This window comes from Lepidochelys kempii, chromosome 1 (genome assembly GCF_965140265.1).
Source record: "Lepidochelys kempii isolate rLepKem1 chromosome 1, rLepKem1.hap2, whole genome shotgun sequence".
NCBI classification, from domain to species: Eukaryota; Metazoa; Chordata; order Testudines; family Cheloniidae; genus Lepidochelys; species Lepidochelys kempii.
The window spans coordinates 350,966,901-350,980,794 of NC_133256.1; the positions used below are offsets into that span (position 1 = coordinate 350,966,901).

At 60.9% G+C, this 13,894-nt stretch overlaps 1 protein-coding gene across 3 annotated transcripts in view; it reads left to right on the top strand.

Annotated features, from left to right (window-relative positions):
• The first annotated feature begins 11,728 nt into the window (after positions 1-11,728).
• Positions 11,729-13,894, top strand: part of MAPK8IP2 (mitogen-activated protein kinase 8 interacting protein 2) — a 62,631-nt gene continuing 60,465 nt past the window's right edge. For 2 of the 3 annotated variants that reach the window (XM_073329050.1, XM_073329051.1), the window contains exon 1: positions 11,733-11,893. In XM_073329050.1, coding sequence (XP_073185151.1) covers positions 11,829-11,893 — 65 coding nt within the window. In that variant the 5' untranslated portion in view covers positions 11,733-11,828. Of the gene's footprint in view, positions 11,894-13,894 lie in introns of all 3 variants that reach the window. The other variant, XM_073329052.1, reaches the window with a different exon arrangement.

Sequence of the window (13,894 nt, forward strand, 5' to 3'; positions counted from 1 at the left end):
AATATTACACAAAAGTCCCTTTTTGTCACATTTCTTCCCGCTTTGAGAACGAACTGAGCAGGGTGATTTTAACCAGTGAGCTGGGGAAGCTGGAACTGACCAACGTTAGCCCAAGATTCGGCAGCATCTTTCCCCTCCCCTGGGCAGCTGTCCTCCCAGGCATGCCCCAGATCTTACAGCACCATCGCCATTAACTCAAACTGTTCCAAGACCCAGTTCAGGGCAGCATCACATCCGGGCTGGTCGCTGGCACTTGCAGGGGGCACAGGGGGAGTTTTCATGTGACCCTGGGCCCTTTTGCCACCCCAAAACCTTTGGGCTTGAGACCAGGCTGGGGTCCTGCCACTGCCCCTCCCCCTCGTCTGCCAGGGAGTGAGGGAGGCAGAGACCCACCTGCCTCCATGTGTCAGCTGTCACGGCTGCAGCTGGGGTGTCCTGATCCTAGGAAAGGGCAGGGAGTGACCCCTAGAGCATTTGGTCTTGACCCAGCCCTACCTCCAGGGCTCTGGTGCCCAGGGGCTGGGGAGGCCAGGCTGAAGTGGCTCCCCCACGTGGTCAGGCCCCCTCTGGAGTCGTGTCCCCAGGGCTGTGCATATGCCAGGTGCCCGTCTCCCCTCTTGGTGTTACCCTGCTGCCCTCAGCCCTAGGACCCAGCCCTCTCTCAGCCCCTCCCCTGCTGGGCTGTGATTCGGGGTCGATTGGGTGATTGACCCCACCTGGCCGTGGCCGTCCTCTGACCAGGCATCTCTGTGCCAGCTGCTTCTCCCTTCGCCCATGGGCACGCCCAGACGGGTCCCACTGCCACAGGGCTCACTCGGCCTCTGCTCCCCGGCGAGGGCGGGCTGGGAACTGGCTCCCCTCCCGCACAGCACCAGGCTGCAGGGAAGTTTTGCCTGAGCCCGTGAGGGCCGTTCCCCTGCCCCCCCTCGGATCAGGGGTCTGGTTACAGGCAGAAGGTGTCCTGAGCCTCGCTCCGTGGGTGCTCCAGCCCTGGAGCACCACCCGAAAAAAATTAGCGGGTGCTTAGCACCCACCAGCAGCCCCCCCCACCCAGCACCTCCTGCCTGCTGCAATCAGCTGTTCCTGCTGGGTGGAGCGGGGGCTGGGGCGGGGGCTGAGCACCCCGCAGAAAGGAGGAAGCCGGCACCTGTGCTCCTGCCAGGTGGAGTCGGCAGCTCCAGGGGCCGGGTTCAATATCCAGGGGTTCCTCTGAACCCTGCCACACAGAACTGGCTCGAGCCCCCACCCAGCAACCTGGGAAAATTACACACCACCCCGGGCGCCTCTACGAGGCCAGACTGCCCCACTCACAGGCACGGAGCCTGCGTAGCAGCAGAGAACTGCTCCTACAAGGGCAAAGGGAGCCCAGCGTTAATGGGGGAAACCACCCCCACCAGGACTCGAGAGCGTGGAGCCCTAACCAAACACCCAACCACAGTGCATTGGGCACTGTCCCGTGACTCACTTTCCCACCTTGTGGCGTGAAAGTGCAGTGGACCAATGTCCCTTGCACACTCCCTTCCGCTGCACCCCACCTGCAGACCCCTGCCCCCAGACACTGGAGACCCAGAGTTCAGAGGTGCATTCACACATGTCCACCTCCTGCCCCGGAAGTGGGCGGGGGGGGGCATCAAGCACTGCCTTGGCTGCTGTCACCACCATCTCTGCAACTGGCTCCTGGCTGCGGCTGTGATCCCGCTGCGGCTCCGTGCCACGTCGGAGACACTATGCTCCGAGCCCCCCCGGAGCCCACTGGGTAGCAGGAAACCTCTGTGCAGCTGCCTCTCCATTGTCTTTCACTGCAGCCCTGTCCCCGCACCGGGCCTAGGGCTCGGCCCCTAGAGACCTGCTCGCCAGCGACTTCGGCTCCTGTAGGCGCTGAACAGAAACAAGGACTCTCCACGGAGTCCCCTCAGCGGTGCCTTTAAACGCCGGCTCTGGGACTTCGCTTGCGAGGGACAGTCCCTGGAGGCTGACCCCCTCAATCAGGGCTAAGCACCGTTCGGCTGCCCTTGACTCCTACAAGGATAACCCCGAGCCATGAGCTCTGCACTGATTTGTCACTGATCCCTTTGGCAAAGCAGCTCCCTCTGCTGCACACCTGGGCAGAGGAATTGTGTCTCTGCCGATACGGGCTGCTCCTGAAGCCCTTTGCCCCATTGCGCTGCCAGCCATCGGGGAGAGCTCATTCAGACTGGCCAGAGGGAAAATCCTCTGCCCCTCTCGGCCAGCCAATGACTTCTCCCCTCTGAGCCTCCTGCCTGGCTTGGTTCAGACCCTGTGAGGGGCTGGGAGGAGATGTTCTGGACCCTGATAACTGCGCTCTCCTGGTTCAGATCATGGGCTGGTGCACGAACAGGGACTGAACTTTGTCTTAAAGTGACACAGTCATTCCCCCAAAGCTGACATCCCGGAGAACCCCAACTACCATCCATCCTGACCCCTAGACTATTCCTGGCAGGAGTTTGTCTAACCTGCTCTTAAAAATCTCTGATAACAGAGATTCCACAACCTCCCTGGGCAATTTATTCCAGTGCTGAACCACGCTGACATTTGGGAAGTTTTTCCTAATGTCCAACTTAAACCTCCCTTGCTGCAATTTACGCCCATTGCTTCTTGTCCTGCCCTCTGGGGTTAAACGAGAACCATTTTCCTCCCTCCTCCTTGTAACAACCTTTTATGTACTTGAAAACTGTTCTCATCTCCCCGCTCCATCTTCTCTTCTCCAGACTAAACAAACCCAGTTTTTTCAATGTCTCCTCACAGGTCATGTTTTCTAGACCTTCAATCATTGTTGTTGCTCTTCTCTGGACTCTCTCCAGTTTGTCCACATCTTTCCTGAAATGTGGCCCCTAGAACTGGACACAATGCTCCAGCTGAGGCCTAATCAGGGCGGAGTAGAGCGGAAACACTGTGATCATCTAATCTGACCCCCTGCGTAGCACAGGCCACAGAACTGCCCCATAATTCCCAGAGCAGAGCTTTTAGAAAAACTTCCAATCATGATTTGAAAATGGTCAGTGATGGAGAATCCACAGTGACCCTGAGTAAATTGTTCCAGTGGTTAACGACTCTCACCGTTGAAAATGTTACACCTTATTCCCAGTCTGAATTTGTCTAGCTTCAATTTCCGGTCATTGGCCCATGTTAGACCTTCCTCTGCTAAGCTGAAGAGACCAAAATCAAATACTTGTTCCCCATGGTACTTATAGACTGTGATCGCGTCACTCCAGCCATCTCTTTGTAAAGGAGTTCTATCTACTTGGCTTAGCACTATACAGCAGGTTTTCTAATCCATTAATGGTTCTTGTGGATCGCCTCCGAACCCCCTCCAATGTATCAACATCGTTCTTGAATTACAGACTCCAGAACTGGACAAGGTCTTCCTTAGCAGTCGCACCAGGGCCAAATACGAGGTCAAATAACCTCTCTGCTCCCACTCGAGATTCACCGTTTATGCCTCCCAGGATCACATGCGTTCTTTTGGCAACGAGTTCACACTGGGAACTCCCGTTCAGCTGGTTGTCCACCATGAGCCCCAAATCTTTTTCAGAGTTCCTGCTTCCCAGGATAGGGTCCCCCAGCCTGTACGTCTGGCCTAAGTTCTCTGTTCCTAGATGTCTGCATTTACAGTTAGCTCTCTGAAAACGTATTGTTGGCTTGCACCCAGTTTACCAGGAGATCCAGATCGCTCTGAACCAGTGACGGGTCCTCTTCACTATTTACCTCTCCCCCAGTTTTTGTGTCATCTGCAAGCTCTATCAGGGATGCTTTATGTTTTCTTCCACATCACTGATAACAGTGTTAAACAGTGCAGGGCCCAGAACTGATCCCGGTGGGCCCGGCTAGAAGCACCCCCACTTGATAACAATTCCCTGTTTCCCATTACATTCGGAAACCTATCAGTCAGCCAGTTTTTATTCCATTTAATGTGTCCATGCTCGGTTTATATCATTTGGGTTTTTTAAACAAAATTTCCTGCGGTACCAGGTCAAGTGCCTTACAGAAGTTTAAGTCTATCACGTCACACTATTACCTTCATCAACCAAACTTATCATCTCATCCCAAAAATAAAGATATCAAGTAAGTTTGAGAGGATCTATTTCCCATAAAACCATGTTGATTTGCATTAATTACATTACCCTCCATTTATTAATTGAGTCACATACCAGCCACTCCATTATCTTGCCCGGGACTGGCGTCTGGCGGATAAGCCAGTAACTACCGGGGTCATCCTGTTTATCCTTTTTAAATATTGACATAACAGAAGCTTTTTTCCAGTCTTCTGGAACTTCCCCAGTGCACCAAGACTTATTGAAAATCAATGTTAATGGTCATACGGCAGCTCTTTTAAAACTCTTGGATGCAAAGTCCTCTGGCAAAGTCCTCTGCTGATTTAAAAATGTCTAACTTTAGTAGATTCTGTTTAACATCCTCCAGAGATACTCGAGGAAGGGACAGAGTGTTAACATCACCATACCATGAGACTGTATGATAGTTTTTTTCCCCAAAAAAACAAAACAAATATTTATTGAACATTTCTGCCTTTTCTGCATTGTTACTGATAACTTTTCATTTCCATCTAGTAATGGCCCAACACCATGGTCAGGATTCTTTTTGGGCCTAGTATATTTTTAAAATCCTCAATATTATTATCTGTAATTCCGCTGGGCTGGAATAGGGTGTTCACCACACTTGCCCTGAAAGGGTTAATGCAGGATGAGAAGGGGACTAATTAACCCAACAAGCCACAGCAGAGGGGAATCCCTGGACTGAGTGAAGGAGCCCAGCTGAGGAGGAACAAGCTGGGCTGTGCTTACAAAGGCAGGAAATTGGTAGTTAAAGGGGGCTGCTGGGAAAGGCTCCAGTCACTCCCTGGGAGAAGGCTGCAGAGACAGGTAGCCTAGAGTTACCCCCTGGGAGGTGGAGGAGTGCTAGATGGTAAGAAAAGGGCTCAGGGAAAGGCTGTAAGGTCTAGAAGGGAACAGCCCTTGACTGCTCACTAGAGCTCACTAGAGCCCTGGAGTAGTGGGTGGGCCCGGGTTCCCCTGCTAGCCACTGAGGGCACAGCACTATGTGTCAGGGATTCAGAAGCCTTCCCAGGATTCCTGAAGGAACACTGTGGTACCCTGGAAGGGAAAAATGCGTAGAGTGACCTGGCTGGAGGGCTGAGTCACAAGGAGACAGCAACAGCTTGTGGAGTGAGAGGGGGCTGTAGACCAAGAGAGCAAGGCAGAGAGACAGTGTGCAACTGCAGGACAGGGTGCTGACCTTATGAAGCTAATCCCCAGAAAAGCCAGGGGGAGGTGCAATCCAGCAGTGAGTAGAGCACCCTGTCTCATGGCCAAAGAGGTCTCCTTGTGTCCCTTGGCTTCCCTTATCAATTTTCTACAATTTCTCACTTCTGATTTATATTCATTATTATCACTTTCTCTATATATATTCTATTCTATTTAGTGTATATATTTATTTCTTATTTTTACAGTTGCCTTCACTTCCCCTCTAAACCAAGTTGTTGTGGGGGGGTTTTAACCAGCACAGCCTTCTTCCTCAGTTGTGGCTGTGGCTAATAAGATGTTCTTAAATGATTCCCAATTATCATTCACGTTTTTCTGATTAAATTGTTCCTCCCAGAAGATCTGGCCCATAATTGTTTTTGGCTTTGTGAAATTGGCCCTGCAAAAGCATCAAGTATCTATATAACTGGTCTGGACTTTATTGTGCTTGCACATTATAAATGTGATTAAGTCACAATCACTTGTACCTAAGTTACCATTAATGTTTCGTTCTGTGATCAGTTCCTCTTTGTCTGTTAGGATGAGGTCTAATATAGAATTTTCCCATGTTGGATGCAACACTTTTTGAGTTAGGAAATTGTCATACAGAAAGTTGAGAAATTTAAGGATTTGTTTTAGCACTGGCAGCATGAGACCTCGAGCATACGTCACTCAGACTGAAACCCCCCATGATCAAGTAGGTTTTTCCCAACACATTCTGGGTAAGTGTGTAAGGAAGTGGTCATCCTGTTCTCTAGTGTGATTTGGGGGTCTGTAGCAGACCCCAGCTAGGACTTTAGCTGAAAGGACATTGATCCATACGCATTCATGCTCATTTTCTTCTGTGTTATCCGTGACTTGAAAACAGATAATGCCAGTCCCCTTTTGCCCACCTGATCCTTCCTAGAGAGGTCATTCATTTTACATTCCAATCCTGTGAACCAGCCACTCAGGTGTCAGTGACACCAAATAGATCAAATTTATGCTCCTAAATGAGCAATTCCCATTCTACTTGTTTGTTCCCCAAGCTCCTAGCATTGGTGTGTCAGCAAGTCAAGAATTGCTTCTCTTCATGTCCTTTGGTTTCTTGGTTCATTTTGTTCTCAACATCTTGATTTTGTGTTGAGAGCTCGTATCTTCCCTCTTTGTACCCTCCCCTTTTGCTATTAGTTTAACCCCCTCCTGACTACTCTCGCCAGCCTGTCCTCAAAGAGATTGGTCCTCCTTCCACTGAGATGGAGGCCAGCCAGACTATCCCACCCCTTCTCCCTGTAGAAGATGGGCCGATGTTCCATGAAACCAAAGCCCTGCACAGTTTTCAGCATCTTCTGCCTTCCTGGGCTCACAGAACAGGAAAGCTCTCAGAAAAGATCGTTTCAAGGACATTCTTCTTCAGCAGGCTTCCAAGTTCCCTGAAGTGATCTGTCATCCTGCAGTGCAGTGTCCTTAGTGCTGATATGAACCATCTCGGACGGATCCTTGCCCGTCAGTTTCAGAAACTTGTCCAGACTGAGAGTGATATCTTGTGTCCTGGTTCTGGGAAGGCAGGACACTGTCTGGTTTCTCCACCTGTCCCTTGCAGTATGTTCTTTTGATTCTGCGTATTTCATCTCCAACAAGGATTGTTTGTCTACTTTGGACAGTTGGAGAATTCTTTGTGGGTCAACTTGATTTTCTTACAGCTGCCATCCATACTGTGTCCCGTACAGCTCTCCATTCCCTGGGACCCGCTGGAACGTGAGTGGTACCTTCCACAGTGTTCACACTGAGGACTTGGGATCAATTTGAAACTTCTAGTTGCATGGAATTCCTCCTGCGTCTCTTCTCCGTGGTGGCCCACATCCACCCATCGTCATCCGTCTCCAGCCATGCACAATGCTGCTGTGACCTCTTGCCTCTGGTGGTTACCAATTGCCAGGCCTCCTTTCAGACCAAAACCTCCGGCAGGGAGAGCTTGTCTCGCCTCTTGTCCTGACAGCTACTGGCACTCAGACCCGCCCCACACCTGGCTTTCGGGGACGCCATGGTTCTGGCACAGGCGGAAAGGTGATTAGGGCTTTGCTCCTTCCAGAGAGAGGTTGTTTTTACCCAGTGAGAGTGATCCCAGTGTGAAATCCCTGTGGAGAGACGGCGCTGTTGGCTTCCTCTCAGTGTAGCTCGTGGAGGTGGCTGAGGGTTGTAGGATTGACTTCAACCAGCTATGGGCACTTTAATGAAAAGCTGGGGGTCAGGGTGGCACCTGGAGGCAGGTGGTGTTGTGCAGAGGAGGGGCAGGGTCCCTCCTTCTCCAGGGCTGCATCCTGCTGCAAACGCGAACCCAGAGGAGGAACGGCAAAGCGATGGGGTGGAACCAGAACTCCCTGGCGGAGGAGCTCAGGAGCCGTGATCCCAGCAGGGTCTGTGCCCTTCAGTGGCGATGGAGCCAGGGCGGGCAGGGGAGGTCTCTGCTGGGCCCTGGCGAGGCGAGCGGCGGTTACAATTCTGCCATGGGCAGCAGTGTCCCTGGCATGGTAGCAGGAGCTCTGCAGGGAGACAACTTACACCTGAGCCGCCGGGGAGGGCTCCTGCTTCGCACTAGTCTGTCAGCAGCTCCCAGGGGCCAGGGTGGGGCTCAGCCGCTCTTACCACGGCACAGGTGCAGCTGGGGTCAGCGCCACGGCCCCAGGGGGCCTGCGGCCCCGAGCAGCTGCCCTGGCCCCTGGGGCCTGGCCTGGAGCAGTGACTGCTTCCCTTCGGCCCGCCTTATCTAGGAGCCTTTGCCAGCGGTAGCAAACACCCGGCAAGGACGGACTGCGGGTCGAACGGGCCCCAGGTGCAGCGCTATGGCAACGCACACCTGGGGGATGGGGAGGGAGGCAGCTGGCACATGGCGCACAGGGCTCCAGCCTGCCCTCCCGGGGGCCCTCACAAACACAGCTGCCGCTAAGGGGCTGGCACAGCAACCCGGGTGCTGCCAGCTCCTCCTCCCTCCCCACGCTGCCCCCCAGCTCTGGGCTAGGCCCCCCTCGCCTCCCCACCCCATGCTGCCCCCCAGCTCTGGGCCAGGCCCCCCTCCCCACCCCATGCTGCACTGCCCCCCAGCTCTGGGCCAGGCCCCCCTCCCCACCCCATGCTGCACTGCCCCCCAGCTCTGGGCCAGGCCCCCCTCCCCACCCCATGCTGCACTGCCCCCCAGCTCTGGGCCAGGCCCCCCTCCCCACCCCATGCTGCACTGCCCCCCAGCTCTGGGCCAGGCCCCCCTCCCCACCCCATGCTGCACTGTCCCCCAGCTCTGGGCCAGGCCCCCCTCCCCACCCCACGCTGCCCCCCCAGCTCTGGGCCAGGCCCCCCTCCCCACCCCATGCTGCACTGTCCCCCAGCTCTGGGCCAGGCCCCCCACCCCACCCCACGCTGCCCCCCAGCTCTGGGCCAGGCCCCCCTCCCCACCCCACGCTGCCCCCCAGCTCTGGGCCAGGCCCCACTCCCCACCCCATGCTGCACTGTCCCCCAGCTCTGGGCCAGGCCCCCCTCCCCACCCCACGCTGCCCCCCCAGCTCTGGGCCAGGCCCCCCTCCCCACCCCATGCTGCACTGCCCCCCAGCTCTGGGCCAGGCCCCCCTCCCCACCCCACGCTGCCCCCCAGCTCTGGGCCAGGCCCCCCTCCCCACCCCATGCTGCACTGCCCCCCAGCTCTGGTGGGAACCCCCCCCGTACACACACTGCCCCCCAGCTCTGGGACAGACTCCTCCCAACCCCACCCTGAACTGCCCCCCTGCTCTGGAAAGGCTCCCCTTCCCACCCCCCCCCCCACTGTCCTCCAGCTCTGGTGGGAATGCCCCCCTAGACACACTGCCCCCCTGCTCTGGAAAGGCACCCCCCCACACACACACACGCTCTCCATGACTGTCCTCCAGCCCTGGTGGGAACCCCCCCTTCACACACTGCCCCCCAGCTCTGGGACAGGCCCCCGATGCACACACTGCCCCCCAGCTCTGGGACAGGCCCAGCAAACTACCCCCTCCCCTAGCCGAGGCTTTCCCCGCCCCAGGGGGACAGGACGGTCTGTATTAACTCTGGTGGAACAGAGGAACCCAAAGAGTCAAATGTCCCGCTGTAAGTGCCCCCGTGGAAGCGGGTTTGGTACACAGACACCTCAGGCTGCTTAGCCCCATGGCAAACGCCCCCTGAAACACCCTGGGGACCCTCCGCTAAAGACACAGAAAAGAAGGTACAATCATGAACGCATCTGAAAGGTCACGTACTAAGTAAGGGGTTTATTTCAACAAGCCCCCCTGCTCCCTTTCCCCTTCGCTGGAGGGAGCATGAAAGGACAGAAACCCTCCTCTGCCAGCCCCCTGGGCGTCGCTGCTCTGTGGGGCAAGGGAAGGGGCTAGCGGGAGTGGGCCCGAGGAGCCAAACACATGCAAAGGGGGGAGAGAAAAGCCAGAAAACGCAGCGTCTGTCTCTGGGGGTGAGACTCACCCGCAGCCTCGCTGCTGGGAGGCCCAGGCCCAGCCCCAGCCCGTGGGCCTCTCAGCCAGCCCGAGGCCCGGCAAACTGGTATTCCCCGGCGTTGCCCCCGGCTCCTTCCCCCGCGGCCGCTGCTGTGAGCCGGGCTGGGCTGAGCGGACAGCCGGGGTCCTTCCCTGCCCAGCTGCCGCTGCGGGGCCGGGCTGCGGGGCCCCTTCCCGCGGGGCTGGGCTGAGACCCGCCAGCGCCTCGCCCCCCGGCGCAGCCCCGAGCTCCGCCCTGCAGCACCCCGGGCCCGGGACAGCGCCCGGCTGATCAGCACCAGCCTGCGGACAGCTCCCGCCGCCTTCCCTGCGCCCGGGCCGGGCCAGCGGGGACCCCAGCCCCGCCGCTCCGCCGGCCGCCCCCGGGCGCTGCAGCCGGCCCGGTCCCTGGCTCTGGGCTCGGCCCGCGGGCTCCGCCTCCAGCAGCGGCTGGGCCTGGCCCGGGGAGCCAGCGGGGCTGCGAGCATCGGCCCGGCCCGCCGGCGGGGGATGGACGGGGCAAAGCGCTCGGGCCGGGGTCTGCAGTAAGGGGGGCGCAGCCTCCGCCCCCCGATACAGCCCCCTGCCCTGGCCCCTCTGTACAGCCCCCTCGCCCCATACAGCCCCCCGCCCGGACCTGTGCCCCGTACAGCTCTGCCCACCCCCCCCAGCTCTGATCCTCCCTCCCTCCCAGCTCCCGGCCCTGCCCCCTACAGCTCTGACCCCCCTATACAACCCCCGGCCCGGACCTGCCCCCATACAGCTCTGCCCCCCCAGCTCTGATCCCCCGCCCTCCCAGCTCCCCGGCCCTGCCCCCTCCAGCTCTGACCCCCCCCATAGAGCCTCCCGGTGCGCTCTGCCCCCCATACAGCCCCCTGCCCTGGCCCCTCTGTACAGCCCCCTCGCCCCATACAGCCCCCCGCCCGGACCTGTCCCCCGTACAGCTCTGCCCACCCCCCCCAGCTCTGATCCCCCGCCCTCCCAGCTCCCCGGCCCTGCCCCCTCCAGCTCTGACCCCCCCCCCCCCCGAGCCTCCCGGTGCGCTCTGCCCCCCATACAGCCCCCTGCCCTGGCCCCTCTGTACAGCCCCCTCGCCCCATACAGCCCCCCGCCCGGACCTGTCCCCCGTACAGCTCTGCCCACCCCCCCCCAGCTCTGATCCCCCGCCCTCCCAGCTCCCCGGCCCTGCCCCCTACAGTTCTGACCCCCCCATACAACCCCCGGCCCGGACCTGCCCCCATACAGCTCTGCCCACCCCCCCCAGCTCTGATCCTCCCTCCCTCCCAGCTCCCGGCCCTGCCCCCTACAGCTCTGACCCCCCCATACAACCCCCGGCCCGGACCTGCCCCCATACAGCTCTGCCCCCCCAGCTCTGATCCCCCGCCCTCCCAGGTCCCCGGCCCTGCCCCCTACAGCTCTGACCCCCCCATACAACCCCCGGCCCGGACCTGCCCCCATACAGCTCTGCCCCCCAGCTCTGATCCCCCGCCCTCCCAGCTCCCCGGCCCTGCCCCCTCCAGCTCTGACCCCCCCCCCCATAGAGCCTCCCGGTGCGCTCTGCCCCCCATACAGCCCCCTGCCCTGGCCCCTCTGTACAGCCCCCTCGCCCCATACAGCCCCCCGCCCGGACCTGTCCCCCGTACAGCTCTGCCCACCCCCCCCAGCTCTGATCCCCCGCCCTCCCAGCTCCCCGGCCCTGCCCCCTACAGCTCTGACCCCCCATACAACCCCCGGCCCGGACCTGCCCCCATACAGCTCTGCCCCCCAGCTCTGATCCCCCGCCCTCCCAGCTCCCCGGCCCTGCCCCCTCCAGCTCTGACCCCCCCCCATAGAGCCTCCCGGTGCGCTCTGCCCCCCATACAGCCCCCGACACAGCTCTCCGCCCCCCCTCATCCCCCGCTCTCGTCCCTCTGTACAGCCCCCTGCCCCCATACACCCCCCATCCAGCTCTCCGCCCCCCATCCAGCCCCGATTCCCGCCCCGCCCCGCCGCTCCCCGCCCCGCGTGTGGCCCAGCCCTGCCCGGCTCGCTCCCCGCCTGCGCCAGGCTCGCTCCGCAGTCGGGCTCGGGGCTGGAGAAGATGGCGGACCGGGCGGAGATGTTCTCCCTCGCCACCTTCCACGCGCTCTCCCCGCCGGGCTGCAGGTAAGAGGGGCCCGGACCCCCGGCCCGGCAGGCCGGGACCCCCGCCCGCGCCCCCTCCGCAGCCCGGAGCTCGCCGGGCCCCGCCGCCCCCGCATCCCCTGGGCCCGCGCCCTGCCCGGCCGGACACAGCCCGGAGCCCCCAGCCGGGCCGGCACGGGGGGGCCCTGGGTCTCTGCCCCCCGGGCTGCGTCTCTGCCTGCCCCGCCGGGCCGGGCTGGGTCTCTGTCTGCCCCCCCGCCACGCTGGGCTGGGTCTTCCCCGCCTCCCCCCCCAGGGCCAGGCTGGGTCTCTGCCTGCCCCCCCCGCTGGGCTGGGTCTCCCCCCAGGGCCAGGCTGGGTCGGGTCTCCCCCCAGGGCCAGGCTGGGTCTCTGCCTGCCCCCCCCCCCCGCTGGGCTGGGTCTCCCCCCAGGGCCAGGCTGGGCTGGGTCTCCCCCCAGGGCCAGGCTGGGCTGGGTCTCCCCCCAGGGCCAGGCTGGGTCTCTGCCTGCCCCCCCCGCTGGGCTGGGTCGGGTCTCCCCCCAGGGCCAGGCTGGGTCGGGTCTCCTCCCCCCTCCCCTCCCCCCGGGCCGGGCTGGGTCTCTGTCTGCCCCCCCCCCCACGCTGGGCTGGGTCTTCCCCGCCTCCCCCCCCAGGGCCAGGCTGGGTCTCTGCCTGCCCCCCCCCGCTGGGCTGGGTCTCCCCCCAGGGCCAGGCTGGGTCGGGTCTCTTCCCTTTCTCCCCCTCCCCCCGCACAGGGCCAGGCTGCGTCTCTGCCTGCCGCCCCCCCCCCCCCCCCCAGCTGGGCTGGGTCGGGTCTCCCGCCAGGGCCAGGCTGGGTCGGGTCTCCCGCCAGGGCCAGGCTGGGTCGGGTCTCCCGCCAGGGCCAGGCTGGGTCGGGTCTCCCGCCAGGGCCAGGCTGGGTCTCTGCCTGCCCCCCCCCCCGCTGGGTCGGGTCTCCCCCCATGGCCAGGCTGGGTCGGGTCTCCTCCCCCGCCCCCCCCGGGCCGGCCTGGGTCTCTGCCCCCGCAGCTGCTGCAATGCTCCGGCATGGCCAGCTCTGACCCAGCTCCAGGGCAGGGCCACAGGGCTGGTGGCCCAGGCCTGCCCCAAGGGGGATCGGGTGGAGGGCTTGGGACAGCCCTGCCCATGGGCAGGGGGCTCCCCCCAAGTCTGCCCAGCCAGCTCCCCTTGGCCTGGGGACAAATTGGGGGAAGTGTCTGGGGGTTCAGGCTTCCCAGGGAAACCCTGAGGAGAGGCCAGGCAGAGCTTCCCTATGCCCAGCTAGTGGGCCCCCGCCTCCCACAGCACGAGCCATCAGGCTGCCGGGACCTGTCCCAAAGCCGGCCCAGGCCCCAGCTCTCAGCACACAGCCCAGTAGCCTAGGGCCTTCATCTCATGGGTTTGATGGTTGGTTCCCCTGCCCCATGGCAGGAGCTGGGTCCAGCCCCACAGGGGCCACGAGCTGGTGTGTGTGGGGGGGAGCTGCCCCCAAAGGTAGTGAGCTTGTGGGGTGGAGGCTTCAGAGCCTATGGGCCTCACTCTCTGTCCCATTTCCTTTTGGCCCCCAGGACCCACCCTGTTCACCAGGACTGAGACCTCTCCTAGCAGCTGGTTCCCCGGGGTACGGGCTGCGGGGGGAGGAGTCGGTCCTCAGCTGCTGTTATCAGAAAATGGTGTGTTTGGGGAGTGAATCCTAAACAAGGGGCAGGGCAGCATCCAAGGCACAGACCCCACTTCTGAGAGCCAGCTGCAGGCCAACATCTTAGCCACGTGGTGTGACAGAGGGCAGAGACGGAGAGCCCCTGCCCTTGGCTGCTGTAGGGCTGATCCCACCCCTCCTCTCATGGAAGCTCAGAAACTAGAGACCAAAAGCCCAGTTGCATCCCACCTAGTCCATCCTGTGGACCAGGGCTGGGACCCACCCCAAGTGCCCATTCCCAAGGGCTCTGAATGCCCCAGTGTTGTGACCCCCATCCCGTCCCCTGGAGACGATTCCCGCCCAGATCCTCCCCCTGTCAGGG